The 27233-nt window shown below is 40.8% G+C and overlaps 2 protein-coding genes across 2 annotated transcripts in view; one reads left to right on the top strand and one right to left on the bottom strand.

Moving 5' to 3' along the window:
- LOC119912596 (zinc finger protein 721-like) overlaps nucleotides 1-27233 on the bottom strand; it is a 343224-nt gene that overhangs the window by 244299 nt on the left and 71692 nt on the right. The window lies entirely within an intron of this gene.
- Nucleotides 754-27233, top strand: part of LOC119912748 (zinc finger protein 271-like) — a 29124-nt gene continuing 2644 nt past the window's right edge. The window contains exons 1-3 of the mRNA XM_038732039.1: nucleotides 754-1021; nucleotides 12720-13787; nucleotides 17808-17828. Of these exons, the coding sequence (XP_038587967.1) occupies nucleotides 953-1021; nucleotides 12720-13787; nucleotides 17808-17828 (1158 nt within the window). The 5' untranslated portion in view covers nucleotides 754-952. The remainder of the gene's footprint in view (nucleotides 1022-12719; nucleotides 13788-17807; nucleotides 17829-27233) is intronic.

Genomic DNA, 27233 nt, shown 5'->3' with positions numbered 1-27233 from the left:
AAGGATACACTGGTGTATCCTCGCTCATAGCTCCTCAGAGATCGCTCCTCGATCCTCGGGGCGAGGAACAACTTCTGGTTCAAGCTAAGAGCGAGGAAACAACAAGTAAGAGACTTGAGAAGCAACCAATATGAGAATCTGTTGAGACTGCAGCTGCCACAAAGAAGAAATAATGGAGGTGAAAATGTGTATCAGTCGCCTTTTCAAGCAGCTGATCCCCATTTGAATAGAGAGCCGACCTGGACAAACACACGATGGCCCGTTAAGTGAACAAACAGCTTCACTGTGATGTTCATGATGTGTTTGGACTCTCTTAGCTGCCGAGAGAAGCAGCAGATGTTTGTGAACAAACTGTCTGTTTCATCTGATTTCACCATTTAACCAGTAACCGTAATATAGCTACTCCTTTGTGGCCCGGGGAGAAAGTCCCAGACTCCCTTCAACAATCCTGCAGTTTAGTGACTTGTTGAGTTAGAGGACACTTTAGAAACTTTGTGAAACGCTGTCTACGACAAACTCTTAATGATTCTGCCTTCTTATAAATTCAACATTAAATGTGACACATGAAGTTATTTCTGTCTTTGTGTAAAAACATGATGTACAAAAAGCTTCAGCAGGATATTTTCATGAGCCTCTGATGTGATAATAACAAGCGCTTCATTAAAACTCTGCTCTGTGTGAACACACTCCCTCATACACATCAAATATGATCAGCTGGTTTCAGGAAACCAACTAACTAAACTTCATCTTCTGCCTGAAATCAAGGAGCCATGTTTCTAAACGGCCTTAGCGACAGTAACTAAGGGGCGGGGCGAGACGCCGTGACGTCGCGGGAACTCTCCGCGGGATCCCGCAACGCTCCTGTATCTCAGCCTGAAGAGCTCCGAGACCAGAATCCAGACTCAGTCCAGGACAACACGGTCCACCAGTCACAGCGGAGACCTGCAGGACGATGGAGAACCAGAACCCGGACCACAGGAGCCAAACAGCAGCCTCGTGCTCTGATAGCACCGATGTTCAGGTCAGTGTTCATGACTTCATCACGAGACTAAAGACACGAGGAAGAGTCTCGAGGGTCCGTGTATCATCCGTTCATTCTGTTGTTAGAGATCAGAGCCTGAAAACCCGCTCCAGGGTTTGTGTTGACGTGGTTTGATTTCCAAAGTGTCTCCGTGATTCCTGTTTTCATCTTGAAGAGAGGAAGCTGAAAGAAAAACTCACGAGCGTTTCTCTTTGTTCTGGGATTTTCCCGCGCATGCGCGATACATCACGAGTTGTGTCGGGAGCGCGCAGACGAAACAATGATGGTGAAAAATGAAGCAGAGTCAGAGAGAGAGCATTTCAAAACGCAACAGAAATATTATTACTTTCACTGGTGTTTATTCAGCAGATTATTCTGATAGGCTAGTATTTGCCTGCATAGGTGGGCTCGAGTGATGTGCAGTGTTGCAGTTGGGTCATAAAAATTACTTTCTGATTAGTAGCGGGGGTGAAATAGGAGGAATCATCTCCCCATTTACAAAGACTGTGCGCATTTACGCATGAGGTACAGCAGCATAATGTCATTGATTATTTGAGTCTCCCGACAGGATCGGTCCTGATGAACTGACAGTGCCCATATCAATTTGCAAAAGACTGCGATTTAATTTTATATGTATAAAGAAGATATTATATCAGTATAAATTAATTTTTTTAGGTTAAAAAAGCAACTAAGAAACGTTTACTCTGATTAATTTTAAAATGAGCTACTTTTTAATTTTACTTGAGTAAAAAAGTACTTCCTTTTATAAATGTTTTCTTGTCAGAAGTACACAAGCACCGAGCAGCTGTTTGTCTTTCAAATTGCTGCAGTAAAACTGAACAGAAACGCTCACTCCTAATGAGCTCCACAGAGCACCTGCTCTTGCTGAGAAGTTGCTGCTGGAGTAATTGTAAAGGGTGGTGTGAACACAGATTTTGGCTAAAATATTTGACATTGTTTTCAGTAATAATGTGTTTTCAGTAAAACCATCCAAACCACACATAAATAATCTATCTACAAACATTTCTAAATTTAATCTGTCAGCATTTTTGGTCAGTAAATATATTATTTTGCGTCTGAATGTATACCTCAACCGTAAATAACAAATCATACCATAATGTAGGCATGTGCTTCATTGTGCTACAAAATGCTAATGCTAATCTGTTGTTTAAATGGTGATACTTTTAATGAAAAAACGTTATTCCTGTGGTGGTATTTTAGAGAGAGTACTACGGCTGAACGATTTAGGAAAATAATCTCATTGTGATTTTTTTTTTTTTTTTTTAAACAATATTGCAATTTAATAGAGTAATTTTTAAGTCTTTACTTTCGGTATCATTCAAAACAGACAAGCAGTAAATCAGTGTATAGTCTGACCAACACAATATTAGGCAGATTAAACATACACTGTTCTTTCGTGTGGGTCAGGCCTGTGTTATGATGAAATTAGGTGATGCATGAATTATTATGAGCACATACCTGGCAATAAAGCTGATTCTGGTGGAGAATAGGGCTGCAAACAACTATTTTAATAGTCGATTAATCTATTGATTATTGGAACGAATAATCAACTGTTTGGATTATGAATCATAAAAATTACACAATGCCTCTCATTTAGCTATGTGCTTATGAAACTTGAGGGTGTTTTAGGCTGTTGTGCTAATTAACAATCCCGACAATAAAATAAATACTGCTTTTAAAAATACATCTTTTAATGAACATTTTGCAGTAAAAAGTTCCACTGAAATCAAGTCTCAGCAGCTGATCTGCTGTTTAGTGACGGAGCAGTTTACACGCCGGTATAAACTTGTCCGGTGTTGTCTAATCTTGTGCACTCGGCAGCAACATGTTCTGCAACTGGCAACGTCGCCATGAGCGTTTCATCGTTTTATGATTGTAAAGTCAGGGCACACCTGGAATGTGAACGCGGCCGTTGTGAATCATAAATATGTGCCATTATCAGAGAGAGTTGTGTTTAGTTTGGGTTGCTCAATTTCACAGAGCTGGTTCTTGCTGTGTTCTTTCTTAGTTTTTAGGGTTTACTTGTATTGTTTCAGAGTGGCCTCATATTGACAGCGTATGTTGTGGTTATCTGGGTCCCTATGCTTTTCATTTGATAATTTTCTTTTAGTTTTGCATTCATTTTGTTGAGGTTTTAAATTGGAGGCTTTCAAATTAGAAAATAGAGCTAAATGATGAAAAATTTTGTTAATTTTGTCCACAGCAGAATTTACTCCAGAATTATTCAGGGGAATTTCTGTTAGAAATAAATGAGTTAAATCATGTTTGTTGCCTTTTGGTACGCCCCCATGCTGTCTGGGGTCCATCTGTACAAACAGGCAGATGATTTGCTCAGCACAAATCATCTGCCTGTTTGTTTGTTAATTTTCAACCAAATATAAGCTTCTTCTTTTTTAATAACTGTGACGGACTGGCTCAGTTCTGATTTAGACCATATAATCATGCCTGCTGAATCTCTGCCTTGGGTTAACTCTCTCTCTCTCTCACTCACTCACTCACTCACTCAATGTCGGAGACCCAGCTTTAAAAGAAGTTAGTAGTTATGAGTAATTGTTTAAAGTACACCAAGGAACATCTGGCTCATGATGTAGCCTACTGAACATTCTCCACTTATAAAACTTATAAGCACTTTTGAAAAAAAACTACAGAAGTAGTATGAAAAGAGACTGTTGCTTTATTATTCTAGATATACATTACATTGTTAGTAGGGGTGAGAATCTCTGGGCACCATACGATTACAAAACGATTATCGATGCATCTTGATGCATAATTTTTTCTATAGAGGTTCCCTGGATAACCACTAAGCATTTCATTTGCATCTCCTAATTAGCTTAAAAGGGCTAGTTTGCGTCCCTAATTTACTTTATTAACCTCAGCTCCACGGTCCCTCATTTCTTCAACAACCAGCTTTCAGACTCCTCTGAAAACTGAAAAATAATTATCAGGATGTTCAGTATGTGTACAGGACAGAGCTGTATACCTCTTTAGTCTAAGTTTGTACCGGATGTTCTCAACCCATAACTAGTAGGTTAGTTAGTAATGACTTACAGCTGATAATTAATATTACTTCAATACTAATTTAGCTAACGTTACATAAATAAATATTTTTAGCGCCTTTCATGGGACCCAATGACGCTTTACACATAGTTACAGTGACAGAACAACAGAAAGTCATTCAGGATTGAATGCCATAGTAAAGAGCTGGGTTTTTAGTAGATCTTTGAAAGTGTCTGGATGGGGAGCATCTCGTATCTCTGTGGGGATGAGCTCCAGATGCTGATGGCCCTAAAGTCCAGAGTCTGGTGTGGGGGACAGAGAGCAGGCCCTTGTACAGGGGAGATGGCCTTCACTTTTCCAACCGTGTGCTACCAGACTGAAACTTACTGCTAATATATTCCTCCACTAACTTTCAGCGTCACGTTCTGCCGCTCGCTCTCTCTCTCTCTCCCATTCGCTCGGCCTCACACACAGGATAAACGGGGAGCTACAGAGCGTCGAGTGTCACCACGCTCGCAGTGTGAGAGTTAAAATCATCACTTGCGCACTGATATTAAAGATTGTGTGACGTTGTAGTGTGGTGGTTATTCATTCTGCAGCCATGGTCTGTCAAATACAGGGGAACACCGATCTCTCTGTTGTGTATTAAAGGAGAAGCCTACGCTGTCTTGTCTTCCCTGGTTTCCTCCTGGCGTTGATTCTGGTGTTCATTCTGAATAGTAAACTTCATTCACTTAATGGTAACGTTAGCTAGTTAGACTGTGTGTTGGAGATGAGTAATTCACTTGAATGATTTGTAATTAGTGAAATGGTTTAATTAGGGTTAGGAGTGACAAAAACAATCGTGACTTGTCGACTAATCGAATAAATTATTAACAGATTAGTCGACTACGATAATAATCATTAGTTGCAGCCCTACTAGCTGTTAGCCGAGCTAGCACATGTGCTTTTGTAAAAGCTGCGGTGGATGAGAGAGAGCAGATTAAAATATCGCTTTGTACACGTTCCTGATTGTTGTACTGATGCAGTAGCAGACTTTTACTAGTATTGCTGGTTTTGTGGGCGGGGCATTGTACTCACCACTCTGTGGGCTCGAGCAGACTAGAGAGGCGGCTGTATTAGACCCAAGGGTGGAAAAATTCAGCCCTGGCCCTGTAGCCACGCCAGCCCACAAACACACATTCACTACTTAGGCTACATTTTTGTACAGATGGTGAAACAATATAAGCAGCAGGCCGACTGTAACAGCAAGGGCGTCACTTTGTGTTGAAAAGAGGTGGTGACATAAGGTCTGAGAATAGGGGTGTGATTAAAGACTTTGGTCATGAGAACAAGACGAAGATATTTTAATTTAAGATTTTAACACTAATTTTAAGAAATATTTGATGGTGAAATATGAGTTGGGAGTCTGAAGATTTTGAGCATTAAACTGTTTATTTCCTGCATTCTGGAGACATTTTCTGCACCAATTTATGGAATAAATGTCTATTTATATGAATGGCAGCACGAAATTCACTTAGCAGGTGACAATTGAGAATATAACAATAAAATGGAATATAATTCAGTAATCAGTAGCTTTGTTGTTCAAGTAATTTTCTTGGACAATGCACATTTGTTTCATCTGTATTTAAATTGCATGTTTTATTGTGCAAATAAACCTTTCTCAAAGCATTTTCATTTGTAATTTAACACTTCTTGTTCCAAACTATTTTTCAGAACATATTTAACCAATTTCGCTTTCAGCAAGTGACGGGGACATGTCCCCAGCGACCCCAGTGTAAATGACACCAATAGTGTAAACAGATTTGTAACATTTCATGTATGTGACTGGCACAAAATGCTCAATAGTTATTTAAGAGCACACAAAATTACACAATCAGTTAAAACAATGGCTGTCCATCTGAGTCAGTTGTTGAGTCTTTGTGCTCTCTGTTTGTCTGCTGTTACTGTCTTTCTTTATTGCAGAATCAATTACATCCCAAACATTTTTGTGTGACTGTTTCCTTCCTACCTCTGCCACACTCCCTGTCTCTGCTAGGCCTACAGTAGCATCCTTCCTCTCAGCACTGGTAGCCTACAGGAAGACTTGTCAGAATTGCCAGATGGCCAATCCGCCCCTGATTAAAGCCAAAGGAGCGCACTAAGACAATAATTTTTAATCCAATTTAGGTTGATTCGGTAACATTTATTCAGATCAGTGTCCTTCAATCGCTGTCATCCTCAGCGTCATACGTGCATCCAGTTCATGTAGTGATTTCGACATTTCTTCTAATTTCATTGTCCAGACCAGTGGTTACTCTCAGCAGCTCACCAGACTGCGCCCCGATAGTGTCAATCCTCCTCTGCGCTTCCACAGACCGGTCTGAGATGTGACGGAGCAGTTCACCGTTCTGATCAGCCCTTTGATGTAAAACCTTCAGCTTGTCGTTCACCCCATTTAAGCACTCTTTAAGTTCCCCAGACAGCTTTTGGGTAAAATTGCTGGCGGCTGTCTGAACAACCAATTTTACGATATATTAGGGAGATTCCAAGCCCGATAATCAGGAAGCCCACTAATAAAATTCCAATTATCCATAAATCTTCAATGTCCTCCACAGATAAAACATCCAAGCAAACCGCTTGCCAGGTCTCCCATGAGTCACGAGCGTAGCCTGCAGTGACTGTTCCACTGGGACAGTTTGGCTCACCCGGTGAAGCTCGTCTCTGGGTGAAAATGTTGTCAATAGCGCTGAGCGACCAGTTGATTAATTCCATTTTGATGGTTTCAGGAGAACAGCAGGCAGGTGGTCAAAAGAGAAAAGTTTCCACACAACCAAAGTAGACAGAAAATAGGAGCAAGCAAAGATAAGAGGGGAGAGTAGGAAAAGCACGACCGCTCTCTACAGTAGCAGGAACTACATAGATTTTATTGATGTATTTCTATCTGTGTGACTCATTTTAATTTGTACAGTTTTGAGCAAGTGTGCTGCATCGGCAGCTGTGAAACAGTGTTGCAACGTAATCCTTGAGGGCAATAGCACCCCCTCAAAAAACGTCCACTAAAGTGCTTGTTTTTGACACTAATGGGCTCAGATTGTTATAGGTGCTGGACATATACTTAGAATATCATCAAAAAGTTTATTTATTTCAGTAATTCCATTCAAAAAGTGAAACTTGTATAATGTATACATTCATTCCACACAGACTGATATATTTCAAGTGTTCATTCCTTTTAATTTTGATGATTATAACTGACAACTAATGAAAACCTCAAAATCCGTATCTCAGAAAACTGCCGACTTGACAGCTGTCCAAAAGACGACCATTGACATCTTGCACAAGGAGGGCAAGACACAAAAGGTCATTGCTAAAGAGGCTGGCTGTTCACAGAGCTCTGTGTCCAAGCACATTAATAGAGAGGCGAAGGGAAGGAAAAGATGTGGTAGAAAAAAGTGTACAAGCAATAGGGATAACCGCACCCTGGTGAGGATTGTGAAACAAAACCCATTCAAAAATGTGGGGGAGATTCAGAAAGACTGGACTGCAGCTGGAGTCAGTGCTTCAAGAACCACCACGCACAGACGTATGCAAGACATGGGTTTCAGCTGTCGCATTCCTTGTGTCAAGCCACTCTTGAACAAGACACAGTGTCAGAAGCGTCTCGTCTGGGCTAAAGACAAAAAGGACTGGACTGCTGCTGAGTGGTCCAAAGTTATGTTCTCTGATGAAAGTAAACTTTACATTTCCTTTGGAAATCAAGGTCCCAGAGTCTGGAGGAAGAGAGGAGAGGCACAGAATCCACGTTGCTTGAAATCCAGTGTAAAGTTTCCACAGTCAGTGATGGTTTGGGGTGCCATGTCATCTGCTGGTGTTGGTCCACTGTATTTTCTGAGGTCCAAGGTCAACGCATTCGTCTACCAGGAAGTTTTAGAGCACTTCATGCTTCCTGCTGCTGACCAACTTTATGAAGATGCAGATTTCATTTTCCAACAGGACTTGGCACCTGCACACAGTGCCAAAGCTACCAGTACCTGGTTTAAGGACCACGGTATCCCTGTTCTTAACCTGGCCAGCAAACTCGCCTGACCTTAACCCTATAGAAAATCTATGGGGTATTGTGAAGAGGAAGATGCAATACGCCAAACCCAACAATGCAGAAGATCTGAAGGCCGCTATCAGAGCAACCTGGGCTCTCATAACACCTGAGCAGTGCCACAGACTGATCGACTCCATGCCACGCCGCATTGCTGCAGTAAGTCAGGCAAAAGGAGCCCCAACTAAGTATTGAGTGCTGAACATGCTCATACTTTTCATGTTCATAACAAAATTTCTAAAAATCCTTTTTTTAGTTGTCAGTTATAATCATCACAATTAAATGAAATAAACATTTGAAATATATCAGTCTGTGTGTAATGAATGAATATAATCAAGTTTCACTTTTTGAATGGAATTACTGAAATAAATTTTTTTGTGTGTGTGTGTGTGTGTGTGTGTGTATATGTATATAAATAAACATTAAATTAAAAAAAAAAAATTTGCTTCACATAGATTGTACATAAATCCTTCTGCTGTGCAAATTCCTCTTTGCCATTATAAAAGCATTAAAACAGTCCGCCTGACAACAGTGATTTTTATTGGCCTGTTACGCACTGGATTTGCAAAACAAGGAAGTGACTTATATAAAGAAGGCTTAACGATTTTGAACAATAATGTAATTAGAACCAAGATGGCGCTGCAGACGGCCACTTCGGGATTATGCTCCGTAGTGCTTTTTGTGTTTTTGTTAATTAACGCTGTTTTCTGCCGTCCCTCTCTGGTAACTTTTACCAGAGAAGAGCTCTTAAACATTGGACTTTCAACTGCTCATACTATTCCACCGCTCTTTATTGACCCTGGAACTTACCCGTTGGAGTAGCGGCAGCTCTGTTTGGGATCCTTCGGAAACGGTGCAGGAGAAAACATGCAGGCGCGCTGGTTAAGCTGAGACGGCTCCCTTCAATCCACTTAGCCAACAAAACGGACAAACTGGTGCTCCTCAACAGAACTAACTCGGACTTCTGCAGATCTGCTGCCCGTGTTAAAGAAATCCTGCAGGCCTCACCTAGAGACATTATTTATAAACTGTAAACCGTTTTATTCACCGCGGGAGTTTTCCTCGTTTGTTCTGGTCGCTGTTTACATTCCACCCAAGCGGGAAGCTTCCGGTCTACAATATGAAGCGAATGCGGAAGTCCCTGAAACCTGCATTCTATTGAAAATCCAGAAGGGGGTGACTCTTCTGGTTGCAAAAAGAAGTCCAGCTCTATTAGAAATTATGGGAAAATGACCCTACTTCTCAGCTGAATAATTACCCCAGTAAACACTTTCCTGATGAGTTCATGGTCTCAGTCGCTAGTTTCAAGTCTTCTTCAATACAAAATGATGTTCATTTAGTAAATTATGGTCCCATTTATTTTAAAATAGACCACAAAGCAGAGTATGTTTCAGGGCTGGATTATCTATAATTGACAAGTCGTTACCATAGCGACCTGTCAGTCAGGCTAGAGCCGACTCGTACCCACGTCACTTATTACGAGTCAGCTGTTCACTTTCTCAGGTGAGTAAATTTAGTTTTAAGACTATTGTTCTCTAGACAAACTTATTAGCCCAGTGAGTTACAGTTGCACCTAGCCAAGCTAGCTGGCTCTGCACAAGGCTGTTAGTGCCGGTGTATTGTCACTTCCTGGTTGCAAAAACTCGACATGGCGGCGCTCTATCGGCCCCAACTCGAGGCTTCAAAATGGCAGTCCACAAACCAACGGGTGACATCACGATGACTACGTCCATTTCTTATATAGTCTACAGATTCCACCTTACGCCTGTGTTAGTGAGGCGTTACTACACCTGGCCGACCAGATAACTAACGTGGAGAAAAAACACCCAGACTCCCTGCTCATTGTTCTTGGGGACTTTAACAAAACAAATCTCAGCCATGAACTTCCAAAATACAGACAGCATATTAAGTGCCCCACCAGGGACACTAACACACTGGACCACTGCTACACTACATTATAGGACGCCTATCGCTCTGTTCCCCGTGCAGCCTTGGGACTCTCTGATCACTGTCTGGTTCATCTTATCCCGACACACAGGCAAAAACTGAAATCTGCTAAACCTGTTGTAAAGACTGAAAAGATGGACCAATGACTCAAAGCTGGAGTTACAGGCCTGCTTTTACTGCACTGACTAGAGTGTTTTTGAGGCTTCAGCCACTGACCTGGATGAACTAACTGACACTGTGACATCTTGCATCAGTTTTTGTGAGGACGTGTGTGCCGACTAAAACCTTCCGCACATACAACAACCAAAAATCCTGGTTCACAGCGGAACTCAGGCAGCTTCGTCAGACCAAGGAGGAGGCCTTCAGAAGTGGGGAAAGACTCTTGTACAACCAGGCCAGGAACATGCTGACTAAAGAGGTCAAAGCTGCAAAGAGGTGCTCTGCTAAAAAGCTAAATAACAGCTTTGCAGCCAACGACCCTGCGTCAGTGTGGAGAGGCCTGCGGACACTCTCAAACTATAAGACACCATCCCCCAACACTGCTGGTACTCAACAAACTCAACAGTCACCTTCCCCCTCTGACCTGCACTAAAGATCTGTGAAGAGGACGTGAGCCACCTCTTCCAAAGGCAGAAGATCAGGAAGGCTCCTGGACCTGACGGTGTCTCACCATCGTGCCTGAAAATCTGCTTGACCCCCTGCAGTTTGCCTACAGGGCTAACAGGTCTTTGGATGATCCTGTCAACTTGGGTCTGCATTACACCCTGCAACACCTCGACTCTCCAGGGACATATGCAAGGAGCCTGATCGTGGACTTCAGCTCGGTGTTCAACACCATCATCCCGGACATACTCAGACGGGAGGTTGATCAGCTGGCTCTCTGGTGCAGTCAGAACAACCTGGAGCTTAACGCGCTCAAAACTGTGGAGATGATTGTGGACTTCAGGAGGAGCCAGGAGGAGCCCCTCCACTCTGCCCTCAATCACCATACTCAACAGTTATGTGTCTGCTGTGGAATCCTTCAGGTTTTTGGGTTCCACTACATCCCAGGACCTGAAGTGGGAGCCCAACACTCACACCATCATCCTCCGTCAGCTCAGGAAGCTCAACCTGCCTAAGGAGCTGCTGATCCAGTTCTACACAGTCATCATCCAGTCTGTTCTCTGCACCTCCATCACTGTCTGGTTTGGATCTGCCACCAAAAAGGACAAGAGCAGACTACTACGGACAGTCAGGACTGCAGAAAAAAATAATCGGTGCAAACCTGCCCTCCATTCAGGACTTATACATTTCCAGAGTCAGGAAACAGGCAGGAAACATCACTGCAGATCCATCTCACCCCGAACACAACCTGTTCCAGCTCCTCCCCTCTGGTAGGCGCTACAGAGCACTGTACGCCAAAACCAACCGACACAGGAACAGTTTCTTCCCACAAGCCATCACTCTGATGAACAGCTGATTTCTGACTCAGTGTTGGGAACTATTCTTGTGCAATAACCCAGTAACTCTGCCTCTAATCAGCCACCTGTTTACTGGTTTCCACTTATTTATTTATTTATTTATTCACCATTCTATGTCATAATGTATATACTGTATACCAATACACCTACCTCAGGTCATAAGGTCATAGGTCTTATTTATTTTTTCCAGCATCCTTTGCACTATGCTCCATCACACTGTGTACATGTATACATGTATGTGTACCTGTATATCATATCCACCTTCAACATGTAATGAGAATATAAATAGTTTACTATTGCATCCGTTGCACTATGATCACTGCACTGTTTGTCAATGTCTACATTGTTCATAATGTGTATATTAGTGTTGTCTGTTCTGTAGTTTGTATCTGATTTATTATTGTGGTATTATTGTTATGGTATTTTTGTATTAGTAAGCACATCATGAGCAATGTGAGCAAAATTAGTTTTTTTTTACGAATATTGCGATTGTGATTTTTAAGCTCTTTTGCTTCTGTATTATTCAAAACAGACGAGCAGTAAATCAGTCATTAGTATGACCAACACAATATTAGATTAAACATACTGTTCTTTCTTGGAGGTCAGGCCTGTGTTATGATGAAATTAGGTGATGCATGAATTATTATGAGCAATGGTGGAAAAGCGATATCAAATTATAAATTGAATATGAGAGAGATAATTTGAGAGTCAAGTCATGGCATTAAATAATATGATATAATATCATCAGGTCGGCCTACCTACAAACAAGAAGACAAAACTAAGGTCACCACAGTGTGTTATATAGTAAGCGCTCAATACAAAACCCACAGTTCAACCACCAATTAATGAGCATCTTTCAAAGACCTCCAAAAATATCAGTTTGAGGTTCAGTTCAAAAGTTAGCCAACGAAAATAAAACCAAGTGACGCCTCCCGTGTTTAATAGATAAGCTCAGTAATTCTCCGACACTGGAGTTCCCCTGCAGACGAGATGTATTATAATTGCATAAAACATTTGCATATGAAAACGACTTTGTCATTTGTAAAAAAAAAACACATTGTTATCATGGAAACAGTTGCACATTATCATGGGAACAGGTTTACAGTATTGTCAATGGTGTCGGCTACATTTATTGTTTTAGATAGCTCACTACACCATACCATCTTGCTTACTGTCTCTCTCTGTACGTCTTTTGATATAGAAACGGAGAGGAAGAGAGGGACTCAAACGTCACCACTGTCACCATTGTGACAAATCCTTCACAAGATCTGGATATTTAAAGATTCATCAGAGGCTTCACACTGGAGAGAAACCGTACAGATGTGACCTGTGTGGAAAAACTTTCACTGCATCAGGTGACCTAAAAATACACCAACGTTTTCACACTGGAGAAAAACCATACAGCTGTGAACAGTGTGGGAAAGCTTACACTACAGTAAGTGAACTAAAAAAGCACACACGTGTTCACACTGGAGAGAAACCGTACAGCTGTGACCAATGTGGGAAAGCTTTCACTAGATCAGATGTTCTAAAAGTCCACCGACGTGTTCACACTGGAGAGAAACCGTACAGCTGTGACCAGTGTGGGAAAGCTTTCATTACATTAGGTCACCTAGTAGGACACAGACGTGTTCACACTGGACAGAAACCGTACAGCTGTTACCAATGTACAAAAGCTTTCAGGACATCAGGTGACCTAAAAATACACCAACGTGTTCACACTGGAGAGAAACCGTATGGCTGTGACCAATGTGGGAAAGCTTTCACTAGATCAGATGTTCTAAAAGTTCACCAACGTGTTCACACTGGAGAGAAACAGTACAGCTGTGACCAATGTGGGAAAGCTTTCATTACATCAAGTGAACTAAAAGTCCACCAACGTGTTCACACTGGAGAGAAACCGTACTGGTGTGACCAATGTGGGAAAGCTTTCTCTAGATCAGAAATTCTAAAAGTCCACCAACGTGTTCACACTGGAGAGAAACCGTACAGCTGTGACCACTGTGGGAAAGCTTTCATTACATCAAGTCACTTAGTAGGACACAGACGTCTTCACACTGGAGAGAAACCATACAGGTGTGACCAATGTGGTAAAGCTTTCACTCTGTCAAGAGGCCTAAATGAGCACAGTCATGTTCACAATGGAGAAAAACCGTACAGCTGTGACAAGTGTGGGAAAGCTTTTACTACATCAGGTTACCTACTAAGACACAGACGTGTTCACACTGGACACAAACCGTACTGGTGTGACCAATGTGGAAAAGCTTTTGCTCATCTTAGTCACTTTAAAACCCATTGACACAATCACGCTGCTTCGTTTTGAACATTATTCCGAGCCAAGCTAGCTGCTTCCTGCTGCCTCCTCATCATGCCCTGATGGCTGTGTTGTTCTAGTCTGAGCTTCTCTTCAAGCTGAGGGATAGACAACAGTAACTTTATACAGCATGTATGTTATGACTGCATCTACAGTCTGACCTGCCCTTCCTCTCCCCAAAATCCTGTCGTTGGCACAATTGGACCACTAGGGGTGGGAAGCACCACACAATACAATATTATCATGATACTTAAGTCACAATATGATATTGTTACGATTTTAAACATATCATATTCTACAATATTGCAATTTATTACGTTTTTTCCAACTTTAAGTTGTCCCCAAAGAAACTTTCACATCTGTTTGTTTCACATCTTTTTTTCTGATAATGTGATTGTCAAGCCGACTAACAGACCAACACTTTCATGAACCTGTCATAAATGTTGTATGTACCTAGCAAACTGAACTGTATTTAATTAAGGTGGACTACACAGTAAATTAACCAGGTGTACACTAGAGCTGCACAATTAATCTAATCGCAATTGTGATGATGTCATGTGCAATTACATGACCGCAAAAATGATGCTGTGTGCGTGCACTGTAGTCTAAACATTTTTGTCACCCACACCGGGCTTGCGCATGTGCCCCTAAAAACAGATAAGCCTACGTGCAATGAGAAAAATGATTTATGAGCAGTGTGCGAGTAACATTTTAGACAACAACCTACCGTAACCTCCCTCCACACCAACCGCTAATCGTTCAAAACATAGTTGGACTCGTCATCTCTGAGACAAACGGACATCGTCAGCGGCTGAAGTGGTAAGACAGAGGAAAACAGGGAGAAGATAAGGAAGGTTTGAGTTTGGTTGCTTCCTATTTAATGTTAGCTGTAGTGGTTTAGTTGTTCAACATGTTCAACTTTCCGCAGAGCCAATGTGCTTGTCAGTCATTTATCGTCAACTGACCAATCACAGCCTGTATGGGGCAGGATATTAAAAGTTTGACCTGCTACAGCAAATCATTACATTTTGAACAATATGATTATTGACAAGTTAGTTCTTAGAATGAACAAATTAGAGACTAATGTAGAGCCTTTTGCTAGCACAAGGATTTATTGAATAAAAAGAGAAATAAAATAGCTGTAACTGAATTTAATATTCAACTAGTTGTAAAAAAAGGTTTACTATTATATGAAATGATGTATTTGATATATTATTGTTGTGTACTAACTATACAATTAACTAAACATTATCCTCTGTAGAGCAACACCCTCCCCTTTTTCGGTTTTACATCTGTTTTACTAGTTAGTTATAAATATTGTTTAACTTTGTTCAAGTTAAGAAATATCCATTTCAAAATGTCAATATTTCTCGCATTCCTTGATAATTAAGCAAGTACCATTTCTTCACTGTAATCGAATCGCAGTATTGTCCACAATAAGCACAATATGACTTTTTCTCAAAGTTTTGCAGCCCTTGTATGCACTGCTGTGCTACAGGTATTTTAAACAACACAACTTTTGCAAACAAGTTATATAGGCCCTTACGCAACTGGGGAATTTGAAATGCGATTACTGTTAAATTTACTGTTTGCTGCCAGCCTTGGGACTAAAAAAATTTCAAAAACATTTGGACAGTGAAAGAATGTCAGAAATAATAATATTCTCTTTATCTATAGTGCATATTTCAAAACCATTTACAAGGGGATGTGCAAAGATTAGATCTGTGTCATCAGCATAAACATGAAAAGAGACACCTTGTTTCTGCATAATGTGTCCAAAAGGAAGCATTTACAAGGAAATTAAATGGGTCCTAAGACTGACCCCTGAGGCACTCCATATTTAACTGGACAGAAAAAAAGAGAGTTATTTACAGACACAGACCCTTAGAAAACCATTCTAAAGCAGTAGCAGTGCCTCCAATCTAACAAGATTTTTTACTGAGAACTGTGATCCTCTAAGCACCATGTCTATTTTTATTCCACCAAAACTTTATAAATCAAATGTTGTAAACATGCCCATCAGTGTGGACAAAAGTCCAAGGTGATGTTTGTTTTGTCTGACCAAAATTTTAAAAGTCAGTTTATTTTCACATTAGATAAAGAAAAAGAAAATCTTCATACCTGAGAAGCTGGAACCATAGCATTGTTTCAGGTTTTGCTTTAAAAGTAACTTGTTTGATAGATGGATAATCAAAATAAATGTTTGTATTTTTTTTGTTTCAGTTAACTAATAAATCAGTTGTCTTAGCTTTGTTTTCTACAGTATCCCAACAGCCTTCTTCAGCCAATGGATCAGAGTAGTTATGAATTTATGTATTATGTATTCTGTTGTTATTTCCTGTTGCTGAATGTATTTTGAATCTGTTGAGGTTTGTTCAGACTGATAGCAAAGCCAATTCTAGTCGAGGCAAAGAGCCGCAGATTTGTTAAAGACGGCCCCAGCTGAGGTGAAGACGTGTCAGCTCAAGTCTGAAATGTTTTAGGTCAAATGAAAAATTCTGCTTTATCTTTGACTAATGAACAGAGAGACAAGAAAAACAAACTGGAGGAAAGAGTTTAAAGAAGTTTCTGCTGAATTCGGAGATCAACATCTGAAGGACTCTGTATGCTTCAAACAATCTAGATCATTTGACGTCTGTATTTACCTGCTCCAAGTGTCAACACTTGAAGGGCAAAAATCATAAAGTCCAAATGTTTAAGAGGCCTGAACCAGGTCCACTGGATGCCTCTGGGTTTAACTGCTGTGTTTGATCCAGTGTGTAGTGAGGAGGAAGAGGCGCTGAATAAACAGGGACTACAAATCATCACTACAGATGACATTTGTGTTCAGTCTGAACAAACCTTTGTTCTTGTGAAAGTCTTATTGAATCAAATATTATTGTGTCTTCATTATCTGACTCCATTTTAACAGCTGTTTGCTTTCTGTTCTGTCAATAAATGTGTTGCTTTCTGTTTAACTTGCATCCTGCCAGGGTTGGTGCTGTAATAATCTGAGCAGGAGACTCGAGTCCTTTTCAATGTTCTCATTAAATTAGTCGACACAAAGAGAAACTTTGACTCATAATTTTAAACTGGACGTTCAATGAACTGTTTCCATTCAACAATATTTGTTGTTCTGTTGCAATTGATTTAAGCACAGACCAGTTACCTTTTTACATTTGGTGATGACCCCACCCACCCAGGCTGAGGAGGGATTGGATTATGGCTACAATGACCTCATCACCACTGTCACCACAGAGTATCACTTCTGAGTTGATCAGAAATCAAAGAGAGAGAAGTTATGGTTTGAAAGGAACATGATTTAAGTGAAATGTCCTGTTTTGATCCTGCAGTCACAAACCTTTAACTTCTACTTCAAATTCTAATGTCTGTGCAGCAGCACCAAAGCAATTGGTGGAAGCTGATTTACAAAGGTGGAAAACCTCTTTATCGTCTTCTCAAACTCAAATTTCTTATTAAATATTATGTTTTCTAATGCTGCATCACTTGTGGAAAACAAAAGCCCACTTTTATTTGTTATTTAACTTTCTAATATGACTGTTGGCTCACAAGTCTTTCGCCTTTACACCTGAAATGGCTCGCTAGCGCCACCTACAATATTGGAAAAAAATTAGCCCCCCGGCCCCGTTCAACCTACATGCACGAAATTCTTGGTATGTATCATATCAGAACACACAAAAAAGCCAACAGGAAGTCTGCCATTTTTAATTGAAAGTACAATTTTAACCCATTTTATACCATTTACAGGGTGCATACTTTAACGAACTCCTCCTAGAAAATGAATCCAACTGACTTCAAATTTTCGCCGTGCACTCTAAACCCAATGACAATTAAAAGTTGTTCAAACGGTGAGTTTTCGCCCACGAGCATGCCCGTGGCGTGTTTTCCAAAATTGATTTGCTACAAAACAGGAAGTTGTTAGAACTTCAGTATACATGCTCACATCTGTACTAAATTTGGCATGTATGATAAAAGTCCCGCCCTGAACACATCCACGTGCCAACATTCACCCAAAAGCCAACTGCTGGCAACAGGAAATTATCTTTAACGAAGTAGCCCCCATGTCACGTTTCACTTACAGTGAGGAAAATAAGTATTTGAACACCCCGCTATTTTGCAAGTTCTCCCACTTAGAAATCATGGAGGGGTCTGAAATTGTCATCGTAGGTACATGTCCACTGTGAGAGACATAATCTAAAAAAAATAATCCAGAAATCACAATGTATGATTTATTTGTATGATACAGCTGCAAATAAGTATTTGAACACCTGAGAAAATCAATGTTAATATTTGGTACAGTAGCCTTTGTTTGCAATTACAGAGGTCAAACGTTTCCTGTAGTTTTTCACCAGGTTTGCACACACTGCAGGAGGGATTTTGGCCCACTCCTCCACACAGATCTTCTCTAGATCAGTCAGGTTTCTGGGCTGTCGCTGAGAAACACGGAGTTTGAGCTCCCTCCAAAGATTCTCTATTGGGTTTAGGTCTGGAGTCTGGCTAGGCCACGCCAGAACCTTTATATGCTTCTTACAGAGCCACTCCTTGGTTATCCTGGCTGTGTGCTTCGGGTCATTGTCATGTTGGAAGACCCGGCCTCGACCCATCTTCAATGCTCTAACTGAGGGAAGGAGGTTGTTCCCCAAAATCTGGCAATACATGGCCCCAGTCATCCTCTCCTTAATACAGTGCAGTCGCCCTGTCCCATGTGCAGAAAAACACCCCCAAAGCATGATGCTACCACCCCCATGCTTCACAGTAGGGATGGTGTTCTTGGGATGGTACTCATCATTCTTCTTCAGGTCATTGACCAGCTCCTCCCGTGTAGTTCTGGGCTGATTTCTCACCTTTCTTAGGATCACTGAGACCCCACGAGGTGAGATCTTGCATGGAGCCCCAGTCCGAGGGAGATTGACAGTCATGTTTAGCTTCTTCCATTTTCTAATGATTGCTCCAACAGTGGACCTTTTTTCACCAAGCTGCTTGGCAATTTCCCCGTAGCCCTTTCCAGCCTTGTGGAGGTGTACAATTTTGTCTCTAGTGTCTTTGGACAGCTCTTTGGTCTTGGCCATGTTAGTAGTTGGATTCTTACTGATTGTATGGGGTGGACAGGTGTCTTTATGCAGCTAACGACCTCAAACAGGTGCATCTAATTTAGGATAATAAATGGAGTGGAGGTGGACATTTTGAAGGCAGACTAACAGGTCTTTGAGAGTCAGAATTCTAGCTGATAGACAGGTGTTCAAATACTTATTTGCAGCTGTATCATACAAATAAATAGTTAAAAAATCATACATTGTGCATTCTGGATTTTTTTTTTTAGATTGTCTCTCACAGTGGACATGCACCTACGATGACAATTTCAGACCCCTCCATGATTTCTAAGTGGGAGAACTTGCAAAATAGCAGGGTGTTCAAATACTTATTTTCCTCACTGTACATGTATAAAATTTCTGTGGCCCGTCTATCATGTCCAGACGTACCAAAAAGCCTCTTGGAGTGATGCCCTAAACCCACGAGAAAGTTGGCCATTTTGAATTTTATAGTCATTTTTGGATGATTTACACACTCCGTACTTTAACAAACTCCACCTAGGGATTTAGCCTGACTGACTTCAGATTTTTGCTGTGCGGCCTAAACCCATTGACGATTAGATGTTGTACAAACGGTGAGTTTTTGTGGAACGGCATGCCAGTGGCGTGCCATCCAAAATCAATGATTCACCATAAAACAGGAAGTTGTTGTAACTTCAGTTTACATGCTCACATCTGCACCAGATTTGGAATGTACTATAAGAGTTTCGCCCTGAACACAGCCCCACGCCAATAATCCCTCAAAGTCACAGCACCGGAAATGACACGTGTTATGCTGTAATGTACTACTCCTAGCAGGTTGAACATATCAACTTCACAACTGTCCCAGAAAACCCATAACGCATTGATGAAGCCATGTTGTAAAACTTGTGAGTTTGCAGTTAACGGCGGGGCGGTGGCGTGGTGGCAAAGTTAAACTCGCAATGACACAGGAAGTTGTTGTAACTTGACTGCAGATGCTCTGATCTGTACCAAATTTTACGTTTGATAAGAGTCCCGCCCTGAACACATGTACATGCCAACATTTATCCATGTCATCACACTTTAACGAACTCCTAGAGAATTAGTCCGACCCACTTCAGATTTTCTCTATCTACTAGTGATGGTAAAAGTCACTATTTTTGCAGACTCGAGTCATAAAATCTCGTACATTAAAATGAACTAATCTTTTTTTTTTTTTTTTTTGTCATTTCGTTAATTTGAACTAGGCTGGTTATTGCGGTGCTGCAGCCTTCTAGTGGGCAATTAAAAAAACAGAACAGCTCTCAAACACAGAAGGCTAAGTATAATGCACAAATTAACTTCTTGATCTTTCTCTGCATGTAAAAACCACAGAAATGTGTTTTCAATGTTTAATCGCCACTACTCCTGCTAAATCTGTCCATTTTCACAATCTTTCCTGAGTTTACAACCAGACCAGCCATTTATATGTATATAATTATAATTATTATCATTATATCTCCAAAGTGCTCATTCATACAGTAGCCTAATGTCCCTATCTATGAGTAACATCTATATATTAACATTAGATTTGCGGGGAATCTATTGAAGTAATAAGCTTGACACACTAGATGAATAAACACACTCTTATTAAAATTCAACCAATTGAATAATAATTTGGATGAAGCCACCAAGTTGTTAAAAGGATTCAGCTCCACAGCAGTTACGTTGTGTTCAACAAAATCCTTCCATTCAAACATCCTGCAACATCATCAAAAAACACGTCAGTTCCGCCGTGTGTTACCCTGGTAACGTAAACACCTCGGATACCCGCTGCTACTGTGGACATTTACTGAAATTAAATATTGAATATATGCTAAAACAAACTGATACAATTACAAAACGTATATTTCCATAACTGTTTCTATTTATATTCTATTAAAATGCTGCGTGACTGCGCTACTGAAAGATGTGCTGCAGGTCAGGGCACCGGACCTTATGTTGTTCAAGTCTGCTGTTGGCCAAAAACTGTGAACAATTCTAGATAGAATTTATTGAAGCATCTGCTGAAGCAGCGCAACAACTGAAACTTATAGAAATAAACTCCGCTACTGCCAGTGATGCTTGGACTCATGGGGAGAGAGTAAAATTACTGAATATTGCTCTTATAGCCTAAATACATGTGCAGAAAAACAGTAGCCTAGTTCAAAAGTAAAGATTAAGCCTACTTGCTTTTTTTTTTTTATCTCAGCAAGTGGTATTGAGATATTTTAGGCCTAAATGTTTTGTAAAAACCTAGCCTACTGTTTGCTGCTGTAATGGATATGATATTATTTAAAAAGTCGGGAGAGACTGATTTGTATGGGGTCGTTATGTTAAAGGTTTCTGCCAACTGTCAACTGTATGTTTGTTTAGCGTGCAGCAAACTCTACTTGGTAATAAAGCTCCTTCTGATTCTGATGATTCTTTTCATTATGGATCAATCTGCTGATTATTTTCTACATTAATCGATTGATTGTTTGGTTTATAAAGATTCTGTAAATAATGAGAAATGCTGTCACAGTTACCCAGAGCCCAAAGTGACACCTTCGCATCAGTCCAAACCTCAACATTATTCTGGTGTGGAGGATAAACATAATAAACATCATATTTCATAAACTCTTTGTGTGTATGAAATCTTATTTTGAAAAGTAACTAGTAACTAAAGCTGTCAGGTAAATTTAGTGAAGTAAAAGTACAATATATACCTCTAAAATGTGGAGTAGAAGTAGAAAGTAGCATAAAAGTACAAGTACCTGAGTGTTGTACTTCAGTTCAGCAGTGGAGTAAATGTAGTTGTTATGTTAATGTTATCTGAGGAAGTGCAGTCAGACAGCCAGCAGGTGGCAGCACAGGAGCTTGTCTTTGTTCAACAGATGATCGTTTTCAATCTGAAGTCTGATCTTTTGACTCACAGGAGGAGAAAAGGAAACATTTACAGGCCTCTCAGGTTTGTGTTGCTTTGTTTTATGTTTGTACTCTGTGCTTTTAATACCCGCCGCTGCTACAGAGAAGGGATCCTCCCCAAATATTATTCCCAACTACCAGTATTTATTTATTAAGTGAGCATCACATCAACATGTTGTTATATTTCTAATTTCTTCTGTATTAACGGAAACTAAAGAGGTTTGCAGGCTACATTCACAACACACAGTTTTCCTTCAGTGGCTTTGTGTTTGCATCTGTTTGGGCTGCTCATTAATGCAGCTGAATAGCCAGCTGATGTCCACATGTTCAGCTCTCTGCCTCCTATTCAAGCTGATCACCTGAAGAGAGGTGAAAATGCGCATCAGTCGCCTTTTCAAGCAGCTGATCCCCATTTGAATAGAGAGCCGACCTGGACAAACACACGATGGCCCGTTAAGTGAACAAACAGGTTCACTGTGATGCATACGCGTAGGAGCCATTATAAGTGGGGGGAAATGTCCCCCCCCACACATTTTGAAATCAATGTTTTGTCCCCCTCACTTTTTTGGGCAATTTTGGCTCATAGCCAGGCGGTTTCAGTGAGTTAATCAATCACACACTCCGCATCAGACATGATTAAACGGTTGAAACGCGGTTAAAAATCATGTAGCCTGTAGAAAACATGCGTCAGAAGGCAAATGTGGTGCTGAAAGGTTAAGGGAGAAAAAAAAAAGTTTGCTCGAAGCAGGTGCAGCAAAGTGCCTCAATATTATGTTTATTTTGTGCTGTTCTTTTTGTACCTGAAGACAGCAGTGAGGACGCCTGCTGCAGGGTGGGTAGTGACTTATTACAAGTAATTTTACAAAATAAATAAAATAAAATAAAAGAGTCATTGGCACCTTTTCATGTTCCTTTTTCAAAACTGTAGTCTTCTTTTACTCTTTACTCCAGTATTTTCTGTGAGCCAATATTCTACTTTTAATTTCACCACATTTTCCATTCATATCTTCATAACTTTATCAGTCTGTAATCTGCAATCGGCTGCGTTAACCGAATGAGCGGTCAGCCAGGCTGCGTGCGCGCAGTTACGCAGAAGAGCGCCAGGTCTCCTCTGTGGTACAGAGACGGGCGCTTATCACAGAGATGAATGAGCTGGACAGATATAAACATTTAGAAAATCAGGCAAATACCTTTTCAGTTTAAGGCTTTATTGTTCTACTGAAACAACTGAAATCCAGTGAGCGCACATCATGGCACTGGTGGCCTGTTGGAAAGCAGCCTGCGTCGCTCTTTAACAAGCCAGCCGGCGCCTACTTTCATTTTCCATTAACGGCGCATTAAAAGCGTCTTTAGTTTCTGCAGAGAAAACCTAAACTTCACACTGTAACATCTAAGTTAGATTATTATTATCACTAGATTGATTCTGATATATTAACAGTATCATGTTGTTGAAAAGAGCATCGCTTTCTTTTGATGGATATTAGCCTGTTTTTTCATTTGTTTTATAGTGAGGGAGCAGGGAGTACTACTGTTTATGGGAACACAGCTTGGATCTCTGGGTTTGAGTCGTTCATTTGTCATGACAGCTCGGCTACAGGGCTATGGTAAGAAGGCAGCACATGAAACAGAATTTAGTAGTTCACAACTCTCAACTGTGGATCTCTGGGTTTAAGTTGTTTATTTGTCATGTGCATCTTTGCTACTGTAGTCCATAAACAGAATGTCGCCGGTGAAACTAATCTTGGCTTCACTCAGCAGCTACCAGCTGTTATTTATTCAGGAAACAATCATTTTTCAGATGCACAGAGAGAGAATATGGTGGATAAAACAGTCCTATTGGTTTTACGCATGACGCACAGCTTCCTCTGTATGCAGGTTTACCTGCTTCAACAACGAGCTGCTCTGTGTTACTACCAAAATGATTCTTTGCGTTGTAAAGATTATTTAGATGCTTCAGGAATAATCAGATTGTTTTGGCTGCCTGTGCTGCTGCAAAGCAAGCGGTTTGTTTGGCTACATGTCCATAATAAAATTTAGAGGCAACAATAGTCGGCTGGGCAGCAAGCTGATATTTTAAAGTGGTCTTATCAACACATTCAGGGAATTAAAAGGGGAAATAATTATTAAACAGAAATAGCTAAAGATAATCAACCAGCAAAGCAAATTGCATTCCCTAGAAATAACCGTGTGGCACAGCAGCTGTTTCTAACCTGATGAACAGCAGATAAAATATATTATTATATTTATACATGAGTAGGTTTGTCATTGTTTTATTTTACTTTTTATGTGAGTAAAGATTTTGAGTACTCTACCTGCCACTGGCAGTACTACTGCTGACATGGTGAACATGAGACAGACAGCAGAACAGAGTCAAAGCAGCAGTTTATGGTCAGATTGATGATGATATGGCTCATTTAATTTATCTACTCAAGGGATCAGCAGAAGTGATTACTTTACTTTAGGAGTGTCAGAGAGATGTTTCTACTTTGAAAATGTATTTTAATGCCTCTACTTGCATAAAATTCTCAAGAAAGCAGGAATAAAGGTCTCTAAAGACCCAGAGGGCCCGACACATGCTTTGTCAGGAGAGCGGACAAAACTCTTAATGATTCTGCCTTCTTGTAAATTCAACATTAAATGTGACACATGAAGTTATTTCTGTCTCTGTGTAAAAACATGATGTACAAAAAGCTTCAGCAGGATATTTTCATGAGCCTCTGATGTGATAATAACAAGCGCTTCATTAAAACTCTGCTCTGTGTGAAGCACACTCCCTCATACACATCAAATATGATCAGCTGGTTTCAGGAAACCAACTAACTAAACTTCATCTTCTGCCTGAAATCAAGGAGCCATGTTTCTAAACGGCCTTAGCGACAGTAACTAAGGGGCGGGGCGCCGTCACAGCGAGAACGCGGAGGCTCCGCGGGATCCGGAAGTGCTCCGAGACCAGAATCCAGACTCAGTCCAGGACAACACGGTCCACCAGTCACAGACCTGCAGGACGATGGAGAACCAGAACCCGGACCACAGGAGCCAAACAGCAGCCTCGTGCTCTGATAGCACCGATGTTCAGGTCAGTGTTCATGACTTCATCACGAGACTAAAGACACGAGGAAGAGTCTCGAGGGTCCGTGTATCATCCGTTCATTCTGTTGTTAGAGATCAGAGCCTGAAAACCCGCTCCAGGGTTTGTGTTGACGTGGTTTGATTTCCAAAGTGTCTCCATGATTCCTGTTTTCATCTTGAAGAGAGGAAGCTGAAAGAAAAACTCACGAGCGTTTCTCTTTTCTTTGTTCTGGGAGTTTCCCGCGCGGCGCTTGCGCAGTGCAGCCCGTGTTGTGTCGGGAGCGCGCAGACGAAACCATGATGGTGAAAAGTGAAGCAGAGTCATTATATTTCCTCGTGTGTTGGTGAGTTTATCACAGTGACAAACAGTCTGCCTGCGTTATTATTTTCTTAATGAGCTGAGACAGGAACGTCTCTAGGATTGAAAGATTTATTTAATTACACTGCTTACTGGTGGTTTATTAAAATACAATTATAGAAGTAATAACATGGTGTGTAGTCAGTGTGCTGCTGTCACAAGCTCATTCTTAGTGGGTTGTACCAGAGAGAGCTGTGGTTTAAAGTCAATCCCATATCTTGCTCATGCGCAGTAGCAGTAAACACAGTTTTTTGTTTTTAAGATTATAATTTTAATTGTTCTGCTTCCGTTTTGAACGCCCCTTGTTGTCAGCGTTACAGCATAGTGCCGTAGTAGAGGGGGATTGGAGAAAGTGAGCAGTCTGATGAGGTTTAATTTGAATGATGAAGCGTGATTAAGAGTGAGCAGTGATGAGGGTTAAGGTGAATGATTAATAAACATCTTATAAGTTTATAAAACAATTTACTGTTATTTTAGTAAAAGTACATTTAATGGCAATAATATAATTTTTGCTTCAAACTTTGTCCTCTTTGTTTGTAATTGACATAGTACCTTTATTACGTCAAATAAAAGTATGTGACACAAAAGGCAAATTGGCCGGTAAAAAAATAAAATATGGCCGGTCAGGGAACCTCGCCTCCAGCTGACTTCTCGGGCCATCTAAGTAGAGGACCATTACCTGATGGAAAAAAACATTGAAATTATTACATTCTTTTCTTGCCTCCAAACGAAACTTCGTCCGTAACTGCTGCCTGTCTCCACCTCTTGGTTGGTTCCTCCTGTGCTTCTCCTGCTCAGTGGAAATGGCAAAAGGACCCAAGCTGGCCGGGTCATCTAGGTTCTGGCTCAGCTTTGACAAGCGTGATCCTGCAGGTGGCTGATCACCACCATTCTTGATTGCTTTAATCTCACAATACATGGCCCCGGTCATCCTCTCCTTAATACAGTGCAGTCGCCCTGTCCCATGTGCAGAAAAACACCCCCAAAGCATGATGCTACCACCCCCCATGCTTCACAGTAGGGATGGTGTTCTTGGGATGGTGCTCATCATTCTTCTTCCTCCAAACACAGTTAGTGGAATTATGACCAAAAACTTCTATTTTGGTCTCATCTGACCACATGACTTTCTCCCATGACTCCTCTGGATCATCCAAATGGTCATTGGCAAACTGAAGACGGGCCTTGACATGTGCTGGTTTAAGCAGGGGAACCTTCCGTGTCATGCATGATTTCAAACCATGACGTCTTAGTGTATTACCAACAGTAACCTTGGAAACGGTGGTCCCAGCTCTTTTCAGGTCATTGACCAGCTCCTCCCGTGTGGGTTCTGGGCTGATTTCTCACCTTTCTTAGGATCATTGAGCAAGTGATATATCATCTCAATATATAAGGTTTATCGCACATTGAATATTTTCCTCATACTGTGCAGGCCAGCCTCATGTCTGTTGGGTCTGGTCTTATCAAATAACCATCACTAAATAAACGATACTGAAGTATCGATAGTGGTGTCGATAAAGAATCGGATAGTTAAGCAGTCTCAATAACGGTATCAATAAAAATGAACGATCCCCATCCCTACTGCAAATGTACCACACTTGCGTTTGTTGTTATTGTTCTCCGTCTGGTTGGGCTATGAGTTTGGGTAGTAAAGTCACAGCTGATCCCGGAACCGAAAAATCGTCGTTACCTTCAGCCCTAGAAAAGTGGTCTTAGATGTTCAGACTGAAAACCAATGTTGAAATACGGGTTGGTGGTCAACGGGGTAGACCACCACTGACCTGTCGACCACCACTGACCTGTAGACCACCATTTGAGGAAAATAATCAATGTGCAATAACATTGTTAGATATTGAGATGACAGGACTTAAAATAAATACACAAAGATTAAGTGTGTCACACTAGCTGCCTGGTTGTTTTTAAATTATTTATAGGATTATAATTGAATATTTTTACTACAACTAAATGTTGTTTTTTTTACCACATAACATCACTATATAA

Source organism: Micropterus salmoides, unplaced genomic scaffold (genome assembly GCF_014851395.1).
Source record: "Micropterus salmoides isolate LMB-PRFRI ecotype aquatic unplaced genomic scaffold, ASM1485139v1 Ms_hic_scaffold_2, whole genome shotgun sequence".
Lineage (NCBI taxonomy): Eukaryota > Metazoa > Chordata > Actinopteri > Centrarchiformes > Centrarchidae > Micropterus > Micropterus salmoides.
This window is presented reverse-complemented; position numbering and strand designations above follow the sequence as displayed.